The following is a 24,706-nucleotide window of genomic DNA, read 5'->3' as shown; positions in this document are numbered from 1 at the left end:
CGTTGTCAGGGTAACGGGACATCGCTACCAGCAACAGCGGCTGTAAGTGATTTGAACGGTTTCAACCACTTTACACGATTCGAGCTAGATAAAAATCTTAAAGAAATGGGGATCCACGATATTCGCGTGGAGTGGATCCGAAAGACGGTAACAGTTTCTTTTGGTTTAACAAAGTATCAAGAATCTTTCGACGAACTCCTGAGTCGGGACAGTGGCGCAGAAGAGACGATCATCCGGTTTTTAAACGGCGTCTCCGACGTGGACTGTTTTTCATGGCTTTATTTCCTTAAACATATTAGAGAGGAGGAAATAGAAGAGCAAGTTCCCGTCGGTAAGTGTTTATCTGGACAAACTCGCCTAAAACACCAAAATTATCTAGACCAACGGTTGTAAAAGCTGAATCAGACATTTACATAGTGTATTTGTGGAGGTTGTAGACTGAATAAGTTAAAAATATTATATATATTGCTTCTAAAAGTGCTTCTGATGTATTTGCCTAAGTATTATCTTTTATGTTTACAGTTTTATCTATTTTTTGGAGAGACCAATTGCTATTCTAGAGTTTGTTATTAAACGTTTTTAGCTGGTTTGGCATTGACTAGTCAGGTCTGAGTTGGCGCGAGGGGAAACGTTGAGCTTCTACTCAGTCATTAATAGAGTGGAAACGGCTGAACTCACACCGTGTTTGCGTGGTTCTCTCTATTCCCCTTTTATCTGTTTAAATTTATATGGGGAATAGAGAAAGAACCACGCAAACACGGTGTGAGTTCAGCCGTTTCCACTCTATTAATGAATTAGTGGAAGCTCAACGTTTCCCCTCGCGCCAACTCAGACAACACCGGATTAACCAGTGGCGGCTGGTGAAAAATATTTTTGGTGGGGCTGTGCTATTTTTTTTTAAACAAACTTGTGCGTTCTGAGCTTTGTGCACAACTTCACTATTTCCTGAATTAAGCACAGCTCTTATTTCCTGTCTTACATCATTGGACAAACTGATTAATCCAAGTGTGTCTGACTATTGGCACGCTGCCTTGCAGACCAAGGTTGAAAAATACTGCATTAAATTGCACATAAAATAACATGACCATAAATGGTAAATAGGCAATGCAAGAGGCAACAAAAACATTTTGTTTAATTTCAACATTTGAGTGAACACGAAAAATTATGAGCAGGTCACTGTTACAGTAATGGTAGTAAACACTACTTAGACAAAATGCCAGAAATTTACACTGTTAAATATTTCTGGAGTGTTGTGCCAAGGTCAACTTTATACAAAGATCAAGTGGATGCATTTGTGTGTGTGTGATACCTCATTTGTACAGAAATTTTGCCCTTCTGTCCTTCTGAGTGGCAAAGCTCTCGATTAGCTTTTTATTGAAGTCAGGAATGTTTGTGACAAGCTTTTTTTTTCCATGGAGAGCATGGCAAAAGCATTCAGCCCATCCTGTGTCATGGTGTTCCTCAAGGAAAGTCTTAATCCTCTTTAAAGTAGATAAATAAAACAGATAAGTACATAGGAAACACTTTCATAGGAAATAATATCAGTATCCACTTACAAATGTCATATTTCCCAGTTTTTGGGACAATTAAACATTTCTGATTCTGTCATGACCGAGGGAAGTTTCCTGACCCAAGACATGCAGAATTCACACTAGGAGACGTGGTAGGAAAAATAAATGGTTTATTTTAAGTAGAACTAAAGGTGCACCGCCAGACGTGGTGGTGAGGCTGAGCAGAGCTCCGGGCTGGGTCTATTGGAACAAACACTGTCAGTGTTGGGCAGCGAGGAATAGAATCTTGCAGGATTTAGTTTGTAGTGGATCTTACTGTGGGGCTGAGATCCAGAGCTTGGGAGGGTAGCCAGGACTGGGGTGAGCAACTTCAGCATGAATCCAAAATCCAAGGAAGGTGAGCGGTGGGAGAGCGGGTCGGTTCTGGTGAGGAGGGAGATCAGGCTTGGAGATGAAAAACCAGGTTATTGCAGGAAAGGTTCGTGGTGAGAATTCCTGATGAAGGGAAGGTAGAGGTCATCAAAAAAAACCATCAACAACAGACTAATATCAGGCAAGCCTAAACTGTAGTTTACTATAATGGCAAGAGCTACCCAAGGTGCGTAATCTTCCGGCGAGGTGAAGTGATCTCCAGCTCCTTATAAACCCATGTAGCCGATGAGGGAAACTCACTGCAGCTGGCCACTCTCCAGAGCCGCCCACCTGCAATGACTTAAGGTGATTAGAGGAATGTGCAGACTCACCCCAGATCCTGACAGATTCTCAATCAGATGTTTTTACATTTGAGGTAAAAACATCTAATTGAGAATCAGAAATGTTTTATTGTCCCAAAAGCTGGGAAATTTGTTTGCTGCAGCAGAAGTGTAACAAGTAAAATGGAATCAGATTGATGTATGTACAAATTTACATGAAATACACATTTACATGATTAAATATGTATAATAAGTATGTGTGTTGAAATTAGTTTTTACAGTTATTGCACATTAAACAATGTACATGTTTTTAAACAAATGTCCCAGTTTGTGGGACAACCAAGGATTTCTGATTCTGATTGTCTTGTTCACAGAAATGTAATGTACAGCTTACCTCTGCACCCAGCTGCTGTTGTTCCCTCGTCGAGCTGCATGGCAACATTAGCTCTGCTGCCTAGCATGGCTAGCTTCACCGTGTTGTTGTCCATGTGTGCCCGGGATGACTCGTGTTTCTTCACCTTCTCAGAAAAATGTTTCATGTCTGTAACTCCTGACTCATCCATGCCTTATCTGTCCCAGCAGTTTTGAATAACAAACACGGAAAGCAAAATAACGCATTAGCGTGATTGCATCCAGCTAGCCAAGCCTTCCTGGTGTACCAATTTCGGGAGAAGCCTAGTGTGTACAGTTTACCTCTCTCCTTCTCCTGCTGGCTTATCTTTACGTCGGGCTGATCTGGTCCAAGCTCTTTGACATTAAGTTTTTCCACCATAGTTCTCCTCTCGAACGGATACTGGAGAAGAGACCGAACTGAATTCAGTGGCTGCTGAGATCCGGTACCCATGCTGGTTGTTTTCACTGGCGGCGTCCATGTTACATCTGCGTCACGACCAAAAACGACTCTGCCGAGTTCTACCGAACACCAACGAAACCTTTGGCGGTAGCTCTATCGCCCATCATGCTTCTGAAACAACGTCGGCGCTGATTGGATACATTCCCATTCCTACCCTTTGATTTTCTTGTCAGCAATTGGACAGCTGGTCTCGTCTTGTTTGGGCGATTGAAACACAGCACACAGCCTCCACCGCTCGGCAGAGACCGGCAGAGATCGGCAGAGACCGGCAGAGACCAATATATATATATATATATATATATATATATATATATATATATATATATATATATATATGATTTATTTTTGTTACAAAACACACAATTAACTTAGAATATGTGATTATTGTTCATTTTATTTATTTATTTTTTAAATAAAAATTAAAAACACGGGAAAACTGGGAGGGCGGCGCCCTATCGCCCTCTACTGGCCAGCCGCCACTGGGATTAACCATATGGGCAATTGGGCAATTGCCCAGGGCCCACGAACTCTGAAGGGCCCAGGGCACGAGCAAAATACTGTATCTGTAATTTCCCGCTTTATGGAGGACTATGGTGACCGTACGTTCCGTTTTCCCCGGACATGTCCACTTTTCACTCTCTGTCCGGCGCGTCCGGACTGCGGGTTCTTGTATTGATGAAAATGTCCAGCTTTTCATCCAGGAGCAGGGATCGAATTGTGGGGGAGCTGTATATCCTACACATCCAGGGGAGCCGGAAAAAAGTTTTCTACCTATATTATATCATTTTTGGACTCTTTTGAGCAGAGAGCGGCACAGCGCTGTTGTTGCGCAGCGATCCAGGCAGCTGCTTCCAGCGCACGGTCCATTCTCAAAGTGGCGCAACCAAAAAAACTATAATTAGCACACGATCGTTCATGTCTGCACATGTTCTCTATTTTCTGTCTTATTTGTGCCTGAAGCGCTCAGCCACTGCGGAGCTCATCACCTGTGCTGCGGTCGGTGATTTCACCTCACGCAGCATCGAAAACGCGCTCTGCGCTTTGCGGCAGGAGATCCCTTTGATCTGCTCAAAAGTAACTGATGAGGTGAAAAATTAAGAATCCAGGCAACAGATTTTCTGGAGAATTAAGAGGAGGTGCAGATGAGAGACAGACAGGACAGGAAAATAGTTGCATAAAAACAAGAAAACAAAACTAAGTGTTGAAAGTAAAATGTAGATAGATTTATCTCCACTACACGTTTTACCAGTATAAAACAATAAGTTATACACATGTCATATTTATACATCTGATACAATTCAGATCACCTTCAAAACTCAGTCACACACCCAGGGCCGTTTCAAGACATTTTGGGGGCCAAGGCAAAATGCCCACCCACCCCCACCCACACCCCACCCCACCCCCCATAACTGGGCTCCCCAGAAGCCTGTGTGTAATTCATACCCTCTCCAGGAGTGTTAGCTATACAGTGTTTATAAAAGCCCCTCAGACATCACTGACATGTTCTAATATTTTCAGATGAAAAACTAAATTATCAGACACGCTGTCTCATCTGCTTCTTTTCTAAACTTGCAAAAAGTAACAAAACTATTTGAAAGCCACTATTTGTGGATTCTCTGAAAGTTTCCATGGAGTGTGGGACAACTTATTTTTTCATTGATCCTATCGTCTAATCTCACAGCTGAAACAAGCATCCTTAATAATCTGTGCACAGGAAGCTTACCGATGCTGTAGTAAAACAAAAGGTATAACAATTTATTATTAATAAAACCTTGTTGCAGCACTAAAGCAGAAAAAGGAGATTTTGCATTAAATATGCAAAATATTTACATATGAACTGTTTTGGAGCCCTTTTATTGGCAGAATCTGATATTAATTTAGTTCTTACAAAAAATGGGTCCCAACATGGTTTGTGTGGCTTTGTCATAGTGTGATGTCATAGGCACAGATCGCCTGTCCTCTTGTTTGGAAATGGAAATATGGTCACCCTATATTAAACAAACTGTCCACCCGGGATTTTGCACTGCAGAGAGACGCTTCGCTGCCTATGACTTTGAACGTCAGTTGAGAGTCAGTCTCATGCAGACTGACCAATGAAGAGAGGGCCTCAAGTTAAGACCCTCTCCTCATTGGTCAGTCCACACGAGGTGGGTCAAAGGTTACTCTGGGCGGGTTACATGTTGTCAGGCATTCAAGTATTGAGTATATTTACTGCATATTACAGTAAAATATTCTGTATGTGACCACATTATGGTGATCCTCGGGTCGTGATGATGGGGCCCTTGAATATTGTTGCCCAGGGTACAACAAAGTCTTAATCTGGCCCTGAACTCAGACCTGACTAGTCAATGCCAAACCAGCTAAAAACGTTTAATAACAAACTCTAGAATAGCAATTGGTCTCCAAAAAATAGATAAAACTGTAAACATAAAAGATAATACTTAGGCAAATACATCAGAAGCACTTTTAGAAGCAAATTTTGTGTCGTCTTGACAAGGCAGGAATAATCGATCACAGATCACTCGATCTTAAACTGCAGTGCATTCTAACTCTCACTCATGAGCAAAATAGCATTTTAGATAAACTTGTCTTCTACATTACGAAATATTTCAACAAATCACTCATTTCAATAAAGTATGTTTCTAACCAGCTTAACCATGAAATAAATCAAATATTTTTTACTTATTCAGTCTACAACCTCCACATAATGACCTGGGGCAGTGTAATGACCTGGCTGGGGTTGTAAGCCAGGTGCATTCTGGGTATTGTGTTATATGTGTTTCCTATCATTCTGCTAGTTTCTATGTGTTGATTTGAGTGTTATGTTAATGTAAGCCACAGGGAAGGTGATGTGTGTTCTGTGGAGCGGGTTGAATTAGCATGGTTAACTGACACCATGACTCTGTGTGGTAGGAGCGTGATAGAGGTCGGTGTCTGTAGCGTTGCAAAGCGTTGAAGAAGAAACCTAATATAGGTCTGGTGTGCACCGCTACTGCGTCCTACTGATAGATTTGGGGACCACAAACCTGCCGCTGAGACGCTCGGGGTCGCTACAATATGATGTTGTAGGCCAGAGATTCCTAAAGTGTGGTGGGGACTACAAACCTGCTGCTGAGACGCTCGGGGTCGCTACAATATTATGTCGTAGGCCAGAGATTCCTAAAGTGTGGTGCGCGCACCCCGGGGGGTGCGCGAGCTGCCGCGGCCCGCCAGGGGGTGCGCGAGGTGAAAAGTGTAATGGCTGCGGAGCTCAAAGAAGTCTGTCATATCATATGTCACCATTAGCGTAGCCAGAAACTCATTTGTGGGTGGGCCAAAGAAAAAGTAAGTGGGCCCAATAAATGTAATTGAAAACAAGTATATTTTTGCGCGCGCGCGCGTGTCCTCCACATGTGCCCTATAGCTTCATAATAACAATGCGCCGAGCTTCAGTACCCTGGCCTGCCCACGCCGATATGTTCCGTCGCGCACGCGCGTCCCCCACGTGTGCCCTAGCTTCACAATAACAATGCGCCGAGCTTCAGCACTCTGGCCTGCGCACGCCGATATGTTTCGCCGCGCGCGCGTGTCCTCCACGTGTGCCCTAGCTTCACAGTAACAATGCGCCGAGCTTCAGCACTCTGGCCTGCCCACGCCGATATGTTCCGTCGCGCACGCGCGTCCCCCACGTGTGCCCTAGCTTCACAGTAACAATGCGCCGAGCTTCAGCACTCTGGCCTGCGCACGCCGATATGTTCCGTCGCGCGCGCGCGTGTCCTCCACGTGTGCCCTAGCGTCACAATAACAATGCGCCGAGCTTCAGCACTCTGGCCTGCGCACGCCGAAATGTTCTGTCGCGCGCGCGCGCGTGTCCTCCACATGTGCCCTAGCGTCACAATAACAATGCGCCGAGCTTCAGCACTCTGGCCTGCGCACGCCGATATGTTCTGTCGCGCGCGCGTGTCCTCCACGTGTGCCCTAGCTTCACAATAACAATGCACCGAGCTTCAGCACTCTGGCCTGCGCACGCCGATATGTTCCGTCGCGCGCGCGTGTCCTCCACATGTGCCCTAGCTTCATAATAACAATGTGCGAGCTTCAGCATTCTGGCCTGCGGACGCCGATATGTTCAGTATTTGATCATTTTTAACGATGTTGGAGGAATCTGAAGGTGGCGAGCCATTCTGGCAGATTGTAATTAACACCGTGTCTCATGCAGGTGTTCTGACATTGTAAACCTCACACACAGAACATTGTGGATGTAACAAAATAAATCAAGAAATGATTCCCATTCAGGCTATTAACAGCGTGCTGAAGATCTGAAGTTCAGAGCGCGTCTGTCAGAGGTCACAGGCGTTACAAAATTGGTTTAAATAGCACCAATAACGAGACGCGGTGACTTGAGCGGCTCATGGAGCTGTGCCGCGTGTGCACACACACACACACACACACAGATTCAATAAGCGCGCACGCTGCGCAAACTCCGGCGCGCTGTCAGACTGAAGACAGAAATGAACGCTGCCTCCTCCGTGATAAAAACTTTTAAGAGGTTTTTTTTAACAACATTTTTCATTCAAGGTCAAATTAAGATATTAGCTTCTATTTTGGGATGACGTATTAAAGTCGGGTCCGCTCCAGCAGTGACTCCTCATGAACCTGACTACAACTCATGTTACTGCAGCATTTGTTGTTCCAGTCCGCGTGGCAGCGGATCGCAGATTCAGCCACAACATAAAACAGCAATAAGTCTGTCTGAGGCAAAAGTGAACGTCATGGCTTTTCCACCTTTTCCCGTATAGACATTTGATTACGCACAAGTAGGTGATCAGCTCAGGTTTACGCAGAACAGAAGGAAGGAGAGTGCTCTGGCCGCTCAGGTTAAACGTTCCTACTTTAAGAAAACCGTTAAATTGCATTGTTTATGTGCTACCTGGGCACTCTAAATATTTATTTAAAATTAAATCAAAGGAAATTGTAATGGTATCGAATGTTTATTAATTACTATTTAAAAAAAGAAAGTGATGGGGAAAAAGGTCGATCATATTTTTTTAACCCTGTCTGTTTAGCTTGACGTCTGATATATATATATATATATATATATATATATATATATATATATATATATATATATATATATATATATATATATATATATATATATGGCCATGCCCTGATGTGGGGGCTGGGGGGGTGGGGGGTGCGTCGACATGGTCGGGACATAGCAGGGGGTGCGCGGCTAAATAAGTTTGGGAACCACTGTCGTAGGCTACTGAAATTTGCTCCCTAATTGCATTAGAGTGAATCCACCACATTATTCTGGCTGGGGCAGTTTTATACGGTGCCTACTGGTGATTTCTGTGAACAGCTATGGAACTGACTGCCTCAAAAATGATGATATAAAAATGATTATTGTTGTTGTTACACTGAATAACCCAAGTATCTAGGACCTCAGAGCAGAATAACGGCGTATCTTCAGATCCTGACCACGAGTCCTTCAGTGAAGTGGAGTCAGAGACAAATGACAACTATGTAAGAAATTTCCCACAAACTTGTTTAAATTTATTTTAAAACACCTTTCCAGGTGATTGTAGGGATGCAGAAAATACAACCACCTCTGTTTTTTTCTTTGTGTTTGTTTTCAGAAGACTGAAGTTAAAGTTGTCCGTCACGTGGAATTATACGTATCATTGGACGAGATTCCAGAGAGATTTCATAAGAATCCTAAAGATCCTATCTTCTATTTTAAACGAAACCTTAAAGGTGACATAACTATTTCACAGTAAAACAAAGTTAAGTTGACATTAAAATTACAGACAATTAAATTAAATCAAATTTTACTTTGTAACAGAGACTATTGTTCACCCAGTGGACATGAAAGAAGCCAATACTCTAATGACTAGGTTAATAGACATTGGTATGCAGAGTGGAGATACGCTTGAGGCGTTTCGAAGGCAACTGCTCCATGTAAGTCCATAACAATGAAACATTTGTTACATCTGGCTCTTGGTAAATAATGGTGTATATTTCTCTGTCACCTTTCAGATTTATGTACCCTGGTTTACTGCTGAAGCAAGACCAACAGCTGCCCCAAAGAAAGCTCCTACTGATCTGCCACTTAAGGGTCGTCATTCGGTGCTCACCAGTGTGCACAAATACCTCGGAAAGCTCAGTCAAACAATCCGACAGATTCATGCTCAAGGTTTGTTTGGTTCACAACAAGAAAATAAAGGGAATGAAAACAGAATGTATTATTGAGGGCCAGAAATCAGGAAATAATTTGAACTGAGTAAAAAAAAAACATTTTCATCATGATGAATTTATTCTGAGTACAGTTGTCATGACTCGAGGTAAGTGCCTAACCCAAGACATGCAGAATCAGACTCGACGAGTAGGTTGAGTAAAAGAAAAGTTCTTCATTCAAAAAGCGGGAAAAAAAATAGCACAGGGAAGTCCTATGGGAGATGAGCGGTGCAGCTCGAGTCCATGTAGCGCTTGGGGTGAACAAGGGAGGCGTGAAAGCCGAGGTGAGTGCTGGGCAGAGGGTGAGCAATCCGGGATGGGTGAGGTAGCAGAGAGGGACCAGACAGGAACAACGGAGGAGGATGGGACGTGGTGTATGTAATCCAGAGTTCGAAACAGCGAGGGTGAGGCAGGTTGTGTGAGGATCCTGAGGGAAGGCAAACAAACACCAGATGTAAGGGGTAGTCCCAAAACGTAATCCACAAATCAGTCCGAGGTCAAAATCCAAGTAATCCAAGAGCGAGTCAAAGCAAACAAACAAGTACAAATGGCTGTATTTGATGTAGCGCCTTCTAGAGTCCTGGAAACCCCCAAGGCGCTTTACAACACAATCAGTCATTCACCCATTCACACGCTGGTGGGGATGAGCTACGATGTAGCCACAGCTGCCCTGGGGTGCACTGACAGAGGCGAGGCTGCCAAGCACTGGCACCACCGGTCCCTCTGACCACCACCAGCAGGCAAGGTGGCTTGCCCAAGGACACAACGACAGCGACAAACTGAGCGGAGCTCGAACCTGCAACCTTCCGATTATGAGGCGAGCACTTAACTCCTGTGCCACCGTCGCCCACAAAAGTACAAGTACAAGTGGCTGGGGCTACCTAAACTGGTGCAATCATCCGGCGTTGTGAGGTGCCTCCATCCTCCTTTTAAACCCGAGTTCCTGATTGGGAATCTCCTGCTGCTGCAGCCCCCTCCGCTCCTCACCTGTGGGAAATCAGCTCAATAACAGTTAGAGTGGAGATGGTGTCACTCACCTCGGCTCGGGAACATGACAACAGTGTCTTTGCCCTAGGTGAAATTGTACTCCAAATTCCTGACCTGGACCTGGAGCTGGAGGTGAATGTCCTGCTGAACAGTCCTGAGATAGTAGAGAGGTTGGAGCAATGTGTGATGAACTGGCAGACTCAGATTACCACCATTATGGAGGAACAGCAAAGCAATCAGCCAGAGGTTTGCAATGATCCATCATTCATAAAATTACAACATAACTGATCGTTTCAGGGACTGGAGCACATTTCATCACTCACATGTCAAGAAAAGAACATTTTTCATTCCTCTAATGATTTGGTAGAGGAGGGGAAGGGTTAATTCAGTGATACATCTGGGAGAAGTGATCACCTGTGATTCTCTTTCAGGCTCCTGGACCTATTGCAGAGATAGAACTTTGGCGGGACCGTGCTTCTGTTCTCAGTGCTCTGTGTCAACAGCTCAAACAGCCGATGGTACAGAAGATCCTGGATGTGACGACTAAAGCAAATCCAGCCATTATTCACACCCTCAATGGAACCATTGCTGATCTATCTAAATACCACTCAGAGTCAGATAATAATGTATTTTTCCTTAAGACGCTGGAAAGACACTTTTTGGTGAGTAGCCTTGTTTCTTTACACCCAAGTTTTTCTGAACAATTGAACAAGTAGGCGTTGGTCCATTTGTTGTGGCATCTCCTCCTTTAGAGGCATCTTCTCCTTTAGACGTGTTGTTGTCCTTTGTAGAATTTGGCTGCTGGGTCAGATTTTACCATGATGAAGGAGACTATCCCTGAGATGATGGAGAGCTTACAGATCATCTGGCAAATCTCTCGCCACTACAACTCAAACGAACGTATGGTCCCTCTAATGGAGCGGATTGCGTGGCAGCTTTGTGAGCAAGTGTCTAGAGGACTTCATGTTCTGAAACTGTTGAAGTATGCATTAATGCTTTTCATTTTATGGTTGAAAACAGCTCAAAAGTAAAGTTTTGGTGCTAATTTGTGAAAACAATATAATCGTCTATTCAAATGGATTTGCTGTTTAAGTCTAACTTCACAAAACGCTGTGTGTTGAACAGAGTGAATAGGGAAGAGGCCTATTCCATGGTGCTTTGCGCTAAGAGTGTCCTGGAGCAGTGGAAGTCATCCTACTATGACGTGCGCGCTGCAATTGAAAAATCAGGCAGAGCACCTCGATGGGAATTTGATCATAAAAGACTGTTTGAGATCAGCGATTACATGGCGTCTGTCTGCCAGGATCTGTGTTATGTGTTTCAGGTCAGGCTATTTATATTTAGTGAAACTCCAAAAGTTACTGGCCACTTACACAAAAGCCATATTGTAAATTTAGAACTTTTGACAAAGCTCTTCTGGATTTGGGGTTTTACAGGTGCAGAAGGAATTCCACAACTTCTTTGACCCAGACATGAAAAGTAGGGAACAGATCAAGGAAATGTTGATCAGACTCGATGGTCTAGTTTCACTTTTTGAGGAGGTCGAGTTTGATCCTTTCAACATCTCAGAAAACGGCAACTGGAAAAAGGTCATGCAAGACTTTGACTCTGCACTTGGGGTAGGTCCAGGAAATGTATAACTAGACCAGTTAATATTCAGCATAATTGAATGAAGAAAGGTGGATTTTTTTTTATCAAGCTTGTTTGTTTTCTCACTCAGGTTATCGATGAAGAAACGATTGAATTTGTCGATTTGGCTTTTAAAACTGTGCATTCGTCTGCTGCTGCTTTTGAAATGCTGCTGAAATTCCAACAAATCCCCTTCAGAAAGGCCATCAATGACCATTTGAAACGAAAGTTTGATGGATTCCTAATCCAGTATTGCAATGAGGTACTGTACAATCAAAATCTACAAAAGCTAGAAAAACTAAAATGTGGGGATGAAAGTATTTTGCAGTATGCAGAGAGTAAGTATTTTTGTTGCTGCTACAGGTTGACAGAATTAATAAAATCTTTGATGCAGAGAAGAGCAAACCATATTTAGTAAAGTGTGAGACTCCTGTGGCAGGATCCATTACATGGGCCAGAACTCTTTTCTGCCAAATTAAAGAACCCATGCTTTCCTTCCTGAAAGCAGCACAGATGCTTGGAAGTGAACAACAAAGCTACATGGTGAGTTGTCTTCACTCTGTTAAAGTTCCAATATGGGAAAACATTTATGGTTTTCACAGTTTTTCTGCTCAGGTCAAAATCAAGTATAAGGACACTGCACTGCGGATTAGGCAATATGAGACAAAGAAATATGAGGACTGGCTGAAACAAATTGAAAACAGCTGGCCACTATTGAAACAGCCTCTGCTGACTATCAGAGAAAACCAAGACCTGGTATGGACCACTCACTGTTACTCATATCAACTTGTTTCCCTCGTGTTTTTTTTATCGGCCGCCAATTGTGCACATTCTCCCACTTAAAAAGATGAGAGAGGCCTGTAATTTTCATCATAGGTGTACCTCAACTATTAGACAAAATGAGAAAGAAAGTTCCAGAAAATCACATTGTCTGATTTTTAAAGAATTTATTTGCAAATTATGGTGGAAAATAAGTATTTGGTCTCCTACAAACAAGCAAGGCTCTCACAGACCTGTAACCTCTTAATGGCACCTGTTGGAACTCGGTATCAGTATAAAAGACACCTGTCCACAACCTCAAAGAGTCACATTCTAAACTTTACCATGGCCAATACCAAAAAGCTGTCAAAGAACACCAAAACCTGCACCAGGCTGGAAAGTCTGAATGTGCAATAGGTAAGCAGCTTGGTGTGAAGAAACCAACTGTGAGAGCAATTTTTAGAAAGTTGAAGACAAGACCACTGATAATCTCCCACGATCAGGGCTCCACACAAGATCATACCCCATGTGGTCATTATGATCACAAGAACAGTGAGCAAAACTCCCAGAACTACACGGGGGACCCAGTGAATGACCAGCAGAGAGCTGGGACCAAAGTTACGAAGGCTACCAACAGTTAAACACTACGCCATCAGGGACTCAAATCCTGCAGTGCCAGACGTGTCCCTCTGCTTAAACCAGTACATGTGCAGGCCTGTTCTAAGTTTTCTAGAGAACATTTGAATGAACCAGGAGAGTATTGGGAGAATGTCAAATGGTCAGATGGAACCAAAATAGAACTTTATAGTAAAAACTCTACTCGTCTTGTTTGGTGGAAAAAGAATGCTCAGTTGTATCCAAAGAGCATCATACCTGCTGTAAAGCATGTGGGTGGAAACATCATGCTTTGGGTGTGCTTTTCTGCTAAGGGACCAGGATGAGTGATCTGTGTAAAGGAAAGAATGAATGGGGCAATGCATCGTCAGATTTTGAGTGAAAACCTCCATCCATCAGCAAGGGCATTGAAGATGAAACGTGGCTGAGTCTTTCAGCATGACGATGATCCTAAACACACTGCCTAGCTAATGAAGGACTGCCTTCATAATGGGGATGTAAGAAATTATCGATATGGCATTGTATTGTGATATTTTTTCTGCAATATTATAGCAATATTCAAAAGCCGTGTATCAAAAATATTGATATCAGAGTATATCATGATATTTTTTACTGCAATATTACATTGATATTCAAAAGCCTTGTATCTAATTTTTGGAACAATTTCCTTGCAAACTTTTGTGTATTTTCTTTTCTTTTGGTGCAGTTCAAATGCCAACCGCTGGTTGGCAGCAGTGTGCAGTGGGTTTTGTTTCCACCATTGAAATGTAAATCCCTTAATGGAATTTTGTTATGGACCAAACACTTATCTTCCACTGTCATTTGCAAATAAAGTCTTTAAGATTAAGACAGTGGGATTTTCTGGATTATTTGTTCTTCTTTTTGTCTCTCATAATCGAGGTACACCTATGATGAAAGTTACAGGGCTCATCTTGTTAAGTGGGAGAACGTGCATAATCAGTGGCTGACTAAATATTTTTTTGTCCCACTGTATATAAATATCCTAAAACCTCTTTTTGTTATTTAAAGAAAGTTCCAAGACCAGAACAAAGCAAGAAAAGGAACGTGCACTACATAGTAAACTTTCCTCCACAATTAAGGAAAATGATTTCTGAGATAAAGCCCCTCATGTTACTGGGCTACTCTGTTCCGAAAAAGGCAGAAGACTTGGCTATGTTGGAACACAGTCTCCTGAGGTGAGTACACTTCCTAAAGCACAGTGTATACTAAATGTTAAACCGTTTATGGTGTCTCTGCTTTCTGCTGCTTTAACCTCATCTTTAGGTCTGCTGATGATCTGAACAACCTTATCGAAGACTTTCACTCATTGGTGGACAGCCTGCGTGAGGAGCATCTCGACATGCTGCTGCCACATATAGAAGTGGTCAAAAAAGAGATGGAATTTGGATTGAAGAAGCTCAACTGGTGTTTCTTAGGTTTGTTAGCTTCACAGGATAAGCTATTTGAAGACCATGCAGTGGTTACATTATTCTTTCTGTTAGATTAAAGCACAAACGGTGTTTGGTTTTAGGGATACCTGAGTTCATCAGTCGAGGTGTCCAGGCTGTTTCTAAATTCAAGTCCATCGTCAACCAGATTCACAACAACGAGCGTGCAATTGATTCCAAGCTACAGTCGATAACTCTGTCCAACTTGCTGAAACTGCCAGTATCTGATAAATCTAGAGACTTGCCAGGTAACACGAAATTAAGGAGATATTTACTGGTTCAAAAAATGAAAATCTACCAGTGTAAAATCTTTTTTTTTAAGATATCAAGGACTTCTGTGACTGCATTGAGGGAGAGCAAACCAAGACTCTGAATATTCTCACTAAGAATTATTCTGACATCAGTTTCCTCATCAATGAGACAGAATATGTGATTATGAAAACCAAAAGTGGCAAAGCCAAATGCATGGCTAGATACTATAAATACTGGGAGTGCAAAGTGTTTGATTCCCTGATAGAGATGCTCCAGAGGTAATCAAATTATGATTTACCCTTGTATGTTTTAGTGTTAAAAACACATTCACACATTTGTTTGTCCTTTTGTGACCTTAAGGAGCATTCAGACGTTCACCAAGGTGCTGATGGGAAACACAGCTGTTTTCAAAGCAAACGTCGTCCTATCTACTGGTATTGTGTTAGAGCCACGAAGTGACGTCATCAACAGGATGATCACGGGGTGCATTGACATGTGTGTAGAGAGCACCAAGGTGAGCTCCTCTGGTGATATTTCTGGAAAGTATGTGCATTTAGCATCAAACTAGTGACTTGATCAGGCACATCATTTTGATTTCAGCGTTTTCCACGTTGGATGCATGGGACCTGCATCAACTGCCCCATACAACTTGTGAATGATGAAGAGGGGTCTAAGAAATTCACATTCTTCTGTGATGTGTCTAAGCATCCTCAGATAAAGCAAAGTCCTTTAATGGTGTCCCAAAAGATTGAGGAGCTGCTCCTCTCAGTGAGTCGCAACTTTGAGTACTGGAAACGCTACCAGTTTCTTTGGGAAAAGGACAGATGTCTTGTGACTGGAGAGTTTGCAGCCAAAAATCCATCCTATGCCAAGTATGATGATGAGATGAACGTCTTTGCTATGGCTAAGCAAGATGTGAATCTGGAGCCTCGCTGCAAGACGGAGAGCATGATCCATCTGAACCTATCGCCACTGCTTAACACACTACAGGTGATCGCAGAGTCCTGGATCGATTCACTTGGTTATTTGCTCAACAAATCTGCCAAAAAGAATCTCTTCAACTTTAGAGATGAACTCACGGTACTGAATCATGCTCCTCAGTCAGATGTTCCCAAGCTGAATGTTTCTGGATTTTTAACTTAATATTTGTCTTACACAACAGCAACTCTCTAAAAAGCTGAAGCAAAGCCCAGACACTGTGAACGACCTGAAGTCTGTTCTCAGCACCATCTCAGACATCAGGTACATGTCTGTAGACATGGAAATAAGAATCACTGATATCCAGGAGAGCTACAGAACCCTGGCCATCTATAAAGCTGAGGTACTGTGTTCAATTTGAAGTTGTTACTCAGAGATTGTATTTCTCACCCAGGTAATACCACAGTTCTGTGTGTGCCCTAGGTTGGAGAAGATGAAAAAGAGCTGGTGGCCATTATTGACCAGACATGGAGTGACCTTTACACAGAATCTAGACAAGTGGATCATAGTCTGAAAGATGTCAAGAAGTCATTTGCTGTGGTACAGTTTCAACAAGTCATTCATTAATATCTGAACTGAAAAGAATGTTTCAGAAATACACAGAGCCAACACATCTTTTTGGTTTCTGTTAAGATTACCAAAGAGAAGGTTGAAGAGTTCAGACAGAACGTGTCCATCTTTGCTGAAAGCTTCAACCTGCATGGTCCTGGAGCTGTGGGAGAAGATTTGGATAAAGGTGCCTAAATCAAAACCAGTAAAGGAATGTTTACATGTGAAATGCTGACATTTTCGTTGTTGTTGTTTTTTTCCAGGACTGAGCATCATGGACAAATATGAAGAAGACCTTGCCAAGATTGTGGCTGAATGGGAAGAGCTGACTAATGCTGAAAAGCTGTTGGACCTGCCTGTCACTGTGTGCCCAGAGGTCACCAGGATTCAGAAAGACATGAGCGGCTTAAGACAGGCTTATAATGTGTATGAAGCACAGAAGGTGGGAGAATGTTTGAATTTTCCCATCCTCAATTGATTCCACACTTTCTTGCTTGAGTTGGTTCTTTTTACAGGAAGCAAAAGCAAGATGGTCTGAAACACTGTGGGTAGATTTGGACATCCAGATGTTACAGGACAACATAGAAGGCTTCATCAAAAGCCTGAGACAGCTGCCCAAAGATGTGAGGGCTTTACCTGTTGCTTTTTTTCTGGACGCGAGTATGAACGAGTTCAGAGAATCACTGGCTCTTCTGCAAGACTTGAAGCACGAGGCACTCAGAGACAGGTTTGTCTGGAAAATGAAGAGTTTGAGTTCATTTCTTTTTTAAGGCAAATTTTTATGCCAATTAATTTATTTCACATCATGAGAACATTTGTTGGTTTTTCTTTTATCATGTGGTTACTTTATTATTGTTGTTTTAATTTTATTTTAGGCACTGGGAGGAGCTGATGGAAAGGACTGGCACCAGCTTTGAGATAAACCCTGACAGCTTTACTCTGGAGAACATGCTTGCTATGGAACTGCATAAATATGCAAACGTCATCAGTGACATTGTCACATCTGCTATAAAAGAGCTGAACATCGAGACACAGTAAAAAAATGACTGTGGAATTTACATAAAAACTTTGTAAATGCACAACAGAAATGTTATGTAAACTGCAACATGTATTTTCTGTTGTAATCACATTAAATGTTTGGAAATGATTAAACAATATGTTTATGTTATATTTACATTACCATTAAGTGAAAATAACTATATCTATTTGTTAAAACAACAAATAAAGGTAAAAAATAAAGCAAAACAATGTAATTGTTGTGAGCTGGGAGGTGAGCACTCCACACACACCATGACATCACCTGGCTTGTGAGTTCTGTTTTCAGGAGAGAGAGCAGCAGCTGCAATCAATCAGCTGATCAGTGGGTGGCCTTCATAAGGAGGACGGAGGACACTGCTAAGCCGCCGGATGATTACGCCTACTGGTAGAGTCCCAGCCACAGTGTTAACTCGATTTTGAAACCTTGACTTTGAACTGTCGGATCTTAGACTTTGAACTTTGAAACCTTAGCCTTGAACTTTAGAAACGTGTTTTTTGCTAGCGATCTTTTGCTCAGATTTTGTTCTCGTTTTGTCTCAGGCTCAGTCATCTTTCCATACACCACCTCCTCGCTGAGACCTTTTGGATTTACTACTCGACCATACTACGTCTGGACTTCACTCCCGGTTCCCGTCCTCCTCACGGCACTAACTGCTCCCAGCACTACAGGCTCTCTCTCTCCTTCCCTCCGGTTGTAAAACCTTGCCGATCTTCATCACCCCGGAATACTCATTCACTCTCCCAGCTCACCCCTCCCTGGAGATCCTCCACCACGCTACATCTGTAAGTCCTCCTACCAAACTCATCCTCTACCACACTACAGTTTCAATCAAGGACTCACCTCTGTTTCCCTTCCCTCAGACGCTGCTCCCGTTTACCCATTCACTGGATTTCCAGTGCACCCTAAGTTCTAGTTACCAAATAAATCTTTATTTTTTCACATCCTGCTCCAGTGTGTTGATTCTGCATGTCTTGGGTTAAATCATTACCTCAGATCATGACAGAATCATCCGGCCAAGACGTTAACCCAGCAGAATCGATACTCACCTCTCTTTCTCACAGATTAGCCCAGCAGGAACAAATCCTCCCGAAACTCATGGAGCAGTTAACCCAATCCAACCAACGCTGCCAGCAGTTGGAGACAATAGTTCGGCAACTGCATGAATCCATTTCTACGACTCGTCCCTCCACATCCTCCTCGGATTCACAGTTAAATCCAACCACTGCTACAAGCATTCATGGAGCTGAAGCTACAAGCTCCTCAGAGGAGACTCATTTCCGCGTTGCCCCGTCACCGGCGACAACCACCTTCGGAGGTGAGTTTGAGGAGTGTCACAGTTTCCTGCTTCAATGCAGATTGGCATTTGAACGTAGCCCTGCTGCTTTTAGATCTGATTCAGCCAAGATCTCCTATGTTGTTGGCAGTGGCGGAGCTTGATATGTGCAACATGTGCGGCCGAACAGGGCGGCAGTCTGCAGGGGGCGGCATTTAATTTCCTTTTTTTTTTTCCTAAAAAATTTTTTTTTTAGCATCAACCAATACATAAACAAAACATAGAAATCGCATGTTCTTAATAATAATAGTGATGATAATAATATTTCTGTAATAAAAGCACAACAAAGTGTAACCCATATCAACTACTCCCTGTCACATGACCCACGTCAGCTGATGTGAGGTCCCTCTCCTGATTGGCTTCTTCCAAGTTGCGGCAACCATGAAAGCTGCTCCTGCCGTAAGCTTGTTGCTTGTAGAACGGTGTTGGAAAACAAAGCGTTTTTTCCCCCTCAATTCATTTATACTCTCATTTTACCTCAGCGGTAAGTGTTCTTAACATCTACCAATAACACCCTTTTACTTGTCAGTGACCAGTCGATCGTTTTCGCTATAAAAAAATGACCTTGTTCGGCGGAGTTCCCACCGCGAGCAGAACTCCGGTTCGAAAACGCTGTTTTTGAAACACTTTTATTTACTTATGCACTTTAATGGGCTTAACTTGAAACCAAGAGCAATCGAATGATTATTGTTATGTGTTGCCTTGAATTCGGCTATGCTGTCTGTCAGACAGTTGTTTTCCTTTATTGTTGTTTTTGTATTTGTTTGTAGCAAACGCTACTGGAATGCACAGATTGAGCTACGTAGCCAAGATGATTAATAATTGACCTGTTGTACATTCGTGATATGTTTACCGGTAAACTGAATCAAACTTGATGTGCTAATGAACATTTCTCTGGCCTACAGGTCAGGTTTTTTTTCCCCATGTTGAACTGATCTTCTTCATATTGAAGTGGCAAGCTGGTAGGACCATTCTTTCTTCTTGGAATCGGGAAATTAGCTATTATTTACCCCATGAAAAACGGAGGGGCAGCGGGCCGCTGGAGGTGCCCTGCTAGTATGATCCCGTTTAAACTGTAAACTGCCATAAAATAAAAACTATAATAGCTAGAGCGGTCTTTTTTTAGCTGAAAGTTGAGACTCTCGCCTTTCAGCACATCTGTACTGTACAAGTCGATGATGCCGACATGTTGCGTTAAGTGTGTCTATTTCAGTAGAACTTTGACAAGTGGTGAGAAGGTGGCCAGGAGCTGGATGTTGTATTCAGTTAGCAAACGTTGTTATATATACACTCCACACAATCTGAAACAAAGTTGTAGGTGTACTGTTTTTTCGTGTGTGTGTGTGTGGGGGGGGGGGGGGGGGGGGGTCACAGGGGTATCTGCACAGGGCGCCATTTAGGCCAGCTCCGCCTCTGGTTGTTGGACTTTTACGGGGCAGAGCCTTAAGATGGGCTGAGGCCAAGAGCCACAATGATTCGTTTTTACATGGACTCTTTAATGACTTTGTGACAGAATTCACCCAGACGTTTGGCAGTGTGGAATCTGTTTCTGACATCAGGAGGAAACTAATAAATCTCTCCCAAGGCAGACGTTCTGTGGCAGACCTGGCTGTGGATTTTCGAATCTTAGCAGCACGCACGACTTGGGATGAGGATGCCCTTATGGGGGTGTTCACTGAGGCCCTGAATGACAGGATCAGGAACCAGCTGGCTCTTTGCCCCGAACCCAAATCGTTGGCTGAATTAATCAGGCTGGCCATGTCAATAGACAAGCGTCACCGCGAGATGAGAAGAGTGGAGTTGGTGACCCCTCTTCCTGTTCCAGAACATTACTCCGGGGCCAGGGGGCGTTCCACACCCGAACTCCTACCCAAGGACGAACCCATGCAAATGGGCAGAGCCAAACTCACTCAGGAAGAAAAAGAGCACCGACGCAAGATGGGACTCTGTTTATATTGTGGAATAGCGGGACATGTCGTGAACAACTGTCCCTCTCTGGTAAAAGGGCACGCCCACCGGTAAGACCGGGTCTATTGGTGGGCGGTAACCTGATTTCTTCTGTGACCCGGTGTTCTTTGCCATGCACTTTGTTTTATCAATCTAAGCAGATTCCTCTTGAAGCCCTAGTGGATTCTGGGTGTGAGCAATCGTTATTGGACCCTCGACTGGTGACGGAATGGGGAATTCCCACAACGAAGCTCTCTACGCCTCGCTCTGTCTCTTCCCTAGATAACCGCAATCTCTCATCCATAACTCTCCAGACGGTTCCTCTCCGCCTTCAGGTTTCAGGTAACCATGTGGAGACTCTCACTTTTTATGTGTTCCCTTCCCCTCAGTCTCCACTGGTGCTAGGACATTCATGGCTTGTCCGCCACAACCCCATTCTCGACTGGAGGGAGAACAAGATCATTGGATGGGGCCCAGAGTGCTCGCAGTTGTGTCTGCGCTCCGCAGCTCTGCCTAGCCGTGGACCTGTCAATCCCCCTGCAGAGAACATCGATCTGGCTACGGTACCACAAGTTTACCATGATCTGAAACTTGTTTTTAGTAAAGACCGTGCTTCTTCATTACCCCCACACAGACCGTTTGACTGTGCCATAGATCTATTACCCGGAGCCCCTCTGCCTTCCAGCCGTTTGTACCAACTGTCCAAACCGGAGAGAGAGAGCATGGAGGATTACATCCAGGACTGTCTTGCAGCCGGCACTATTCGACCGTCATCCTCCCCTCTGGGTGCCGGCTTCTTTTTCGTGCCTAAGAAGGACGGTTCCCTCAGGCCCTGCATTGACTATAGAGGTTTGAACCAAATCACGGTTAAAAACAAGTATCCTCTGCCTCTACTTTCATCCACGTTCGAACCAGTACAGGACTCCACCATCTTCACCCGACTAGACCTCCGGAACGCTTGCCACCTGGTTCGGGTGAAGGAGGGGGATGAATGGAAGACGGCGTTTAAAACGCCAGTGGGTCACTTCGAGTATCTGGTGATGCCCTTCGGACTTACTAACGCCCCTGCAGTCTTCCAATCCCTGGTTAACTCCGTGCTGGGTGATTTCCTTAACCGCTTTGTCACAGTTTACTTGGATGACATTCTGATCTTTTCTAAGACCCTGGAGCAACACATCCGGCATGTGAGAGCAGTTCTCCAGCGCCTTCTCGAAAACAGACTATACGTAAAAGCAGAGAAGTGCGAATTTCACGTCCCAACCGTCAAGTTTTTGGGGTTTGTCATTGAGGGTGGTAGGTTGAGGGCGGATCCTGAAAAGGTGCAGGCGGTGACCGAGTGGCCGACTCCGACGACTAGAAAGCAGCTTCAGAGGTTTCTGGGGTTCGCTAATTTTTATCGGAGGTTCATTCGTAACTTCAGTCAAATCGCCGCACCCCTGACCCAGCTGACCTCGATTAACAGAGCTTTTGTTTGGTCCCCAGAAGCTGAATCCGCTTTTCAGGTTCTGAAGAAGAGATTTGCCGACGCACCCATCCTACACCGGCCTGACCCTCAACGTCAGTTTACACTGGAGGTGGATGCCTCGGACACTGGTGTGGGGGCTGTGCTCTCCCAGGTGGCTGAAGAGGACAAACGCCTGCATCCCTGTGCATTCTTCTCACGACGCCTCACACCTACCGAGAGCCGTTACGACGTAGGGGACAGAGAGCTGTTGGCTGTGAAACTGGCCATTGAGGAATGGAGACATTGGTTGGAGGGGGCTGAACAACCATTCATCATCTGGACTGACCATAAGAACCTCATCTACCTCAAGGAAGCCAAACGTTTAAACCCACGCCAGTACAGATGGTCTCTTTTCTTTTCTCGGTTTAATTTCCTGATCTCTTACAGACCCGGTACAAAGAATACCAAACCCGACGCACTCTCTAGACAATATGCTCCAGACCGGGATAACCCACCATCGACCATCCTTCCCTCCAACTGTGTGGTAGGGAGCGTCACCTGGGAGATCCGGGAGCAGGTACTGGAGGCCCTTAAGACTGACCCTGGTCCAGACAACGGCCCCCCGGGTAAACTGTTTGTTCCCCAATCTGTTAGAGGCAAGGTCATTCACTGGGCTCATGCTGGTCGGTTCTCCTTACATCCGGGGGTGGCACGCACTGTGGCCCTTATTAAACGTACATTTTGGTGGCCGTCCATTTTTAAAGATACCAAGGACTATTGGTGGCCGTCCATTTTTAAAGATACCAAGGACTATGTTTCTGGTTGTCACACCTGTTCCCAACACAAGGGGGACCATCGCCTCCCAGCCGGTCTACTCCAGCCTCTGCCTACTCCCTCACGGCCTTGGTCGCACATCGCCCTGGACTTCGTCTGTGGTCTCCCCATCTCCCACGGTTTCACCTCCATTCTTACCATAGTCGACCGGTTTTCAAAGGCTTGCCACCTGGTGCCCCTTAAATCTCTCCCTTCATCCACAGGCACAGCGCAGCTCCTGGTTAAGCATGTGTTCCGTCTCCATGGCATCCCGGAGGAGATCCTGTCGGATCGGGGTCCGCAGTTCGTGTCCCAAGTATGGAGGGAGTTCGCAGAGGCCTTGGGGGCGAAAGTGGCACTTACCTCCGGACACCACCCCCAAACCAACGGCCAATGCGAACGGATGAACCAGGAGCTGGGGGCCATGCTGCGCTGTGTCTGCTCCATTCACCCGTCGTCCTGGAGCACCCATCTTCCCTGGGTGGAGTATGCCCATAACAGCCACATCTCTACAGCTACAGGTCAGTCCCCGTTTGAGGCTTCCCTTGGTTTTCAACCCTCGCTTTTCCCCGCACAATCTACGCCTGGCTCCTCCGTTCCCCAATTCCTCCGTTGTGCCCGTCGTGCCTGGACCACCACCAGGGCGGCGCTGGATCGCACTGCAGAGAGGAACAAGCAGATAGCTGATCGCCGACGGCGTCCGGCCCCAGTCTACGTCCCAGGGCAGTCTGTGTGGTTATCGTCCAGGGACATTCCACTGAAGGCCTCTTCCCGTAAGTTATCTCCCCGGTTCATTGGTCCCTTTAAAGTTTTGGCTGTTCCGTCCCCCACTACAGTCCGCCTGGACCTCCCTCGGACCCTACGTGTGCACCCGGTGTTCCACGTCTCCCTGGTCAAGCCTGTGGTCACTAGTCCTCTCTGTCCCGTGCCTGCACCTCCTCCTCCGGCTCGCCTGCACCAGGGGGACTTGATCTACACTGTTCGCAGGATCCTGGACTCCCGTCCCCGCGGTCGGGGTATGCAGTACCTTGTGGACTGGGAGGGCTACGGTCCCGAGGAACGCTCCTGGGTGCCACGCTCTGCCATCCTGGATCCTTCCCTCATTCGGGATTATGAGGCTGCTGCGGCTAGGACGCCTGGAGGCGTCCGTTGAGGGGGGGGTACTGTTGTGAGCTGGGAGGTGAGCACTCCACACACACCATGACATCACCTGGCTTGTGAGTTCTGTTTTCAGGAGAGAGAGCAGCAGCTGCAATCGATCAGCTGATCAGTGGGTGGCCTTCATAAGGAGGACGGAGGACACTGCTAAGCCGCCGGATGATTACGCCTACTGGTAGAGTCCCAGCCACAGTGTTAACTCGATTTTGAAACCTTGACTTTGAACTGTCGGATCTTAGACTTTGAACTTTGAAACCTTAGCCTTGAACTTTAGAAACGTGTTTTTTGCTAGCGATCTTTTGCTCAGATTTTGTTCTCGTTTTGTCTCAGGCTCAGTCATCTTTCCATACACCACCTCCTCGCTGAGACCTTTTGGATTTACTACTCGACCATACTACGTCTGGTCTTCACTCCCGGTTCCCGTCCTCCTCACGGCACTAACTGCTCCCAGCACTACAGGCGCTCTCTCTCCTTCCCTCC

General features: G+C 44.8%; 2 protein-coding genes and 1 long non-coding RNA gene across 5 annotated transcripts in view; 2 read left to right on the top strand and 1 right to left on the bottom strand.

The window, feature by feature from the left end:
- Nucleotides 1–17,644, top strand: LOC129160063 (dynein axonemal heavy chain 10-like). Its single transcript, XM_070555766.1, has 25 exons — nucleotides 1–331; nucleotides 8,473–8,564; nucleotides 8,678–8,795; nucleotides 8,884–8,999; nucleotides 9,078–9,234; nucleotides 10,351–10,508; nucleotides 10,694–10,924; nucleotides 11,054–11,244; nucleotides 11,388–11,586; nucleotides 11,699–11,881; nucleotides 11,983–12,153; nucleotides 12,255–12,434; nucleotides 12,507–12,647; nucleotides 14,295–14,461; nucleotides 14,550–14,701; nucleotides 14,797–14,961; nucleotides 15,036–15,243; nucleotides 15,326–15,479; nucleotides 15,566–16,045; nucleotides 16,128–16,286; nucleotides 16,367–16,483; nucleotides 16,577–16,679; nucleotides 16,756–16,934; nucleotides 17,008–17,219; nucleotides 17,368–17,644. Exons 1-25 carry the CDS (start codon nucleotides 106–108, stop codon nucleotides 17,528–17,530), a joined length of 4,422 nt encoding a protein of 1,473 aa, XP_070411867.1. The 5' UTR covers nucleotides 1–105; the 3' UTR covers nucleotides 17,531–17,644.
- Nucleotides 8,566–18,715, bottom strand: LOC139072239 (uncharacterized). Its single transcript, XR_011521821.1, has 3 exons — nucleotides 18,578–18,715; nucleotides 10,157–10,416; nucleotides 8,566–9,702 (listed from the first exon to the last, which is right to left on the bottom strand). It is a non-coding gene; the product is annotated as an uncharacterized lncRNA (long non-coding RNA).
- The window catches only part of LOC139072237 (uncharacterized), a 45,033-nt gene continuing 38,824 nt past the window's right edge, over nucleotides 18,498–24,706 (top strand). For 2 of the 3 annotated variants that reach the window (XR_011521819.1, XM_070555774.1), the window contains exons 1-2: nucleotides 18,498–18,846; nucleotides 19,770–19,826. Coding sequence is in view for 1 of the 3 variants with exons in the window: in XM_070555774.1 (XP_070411875.1) it covers nucleotides 18,498–18,846; nucleotides 19,770–19,826 (406 nt within the window). In the remaining 2 variants the exon portion in view is untranslated. Of the gene's footprint in view, nucleotides 18,847–19,221; nucleotides 19,349–19,769; nucleotides 19,827–24,706 lie in introns of those variants that run through there. The other variant, XM_070555773.1, reaches the window with a different exon arrangement.

Source organism: Nothobranchius furzeri, chromosome 10 (genome assembly GCF_043380555.1).
Source record: "Nothobranchius furzeri strain GRZ-AD chromosome 10, NfurGRZ-RIMD1, whole genome shotgun sequence".
In the NCBI taxonomy this organism is placed as follows: Eukaryota; Metazoa; Chordata; class Actinopteri; order Cyprinodontiformes; family Nothobranchiidae; genus Nothobranchius; species Nothobranchius furzeri.
The sequence above is the reverse complement of the archived record's forward strand: the minus strand, read 5'-3'. Positions and strand labels throughout refer to the sequence as shown.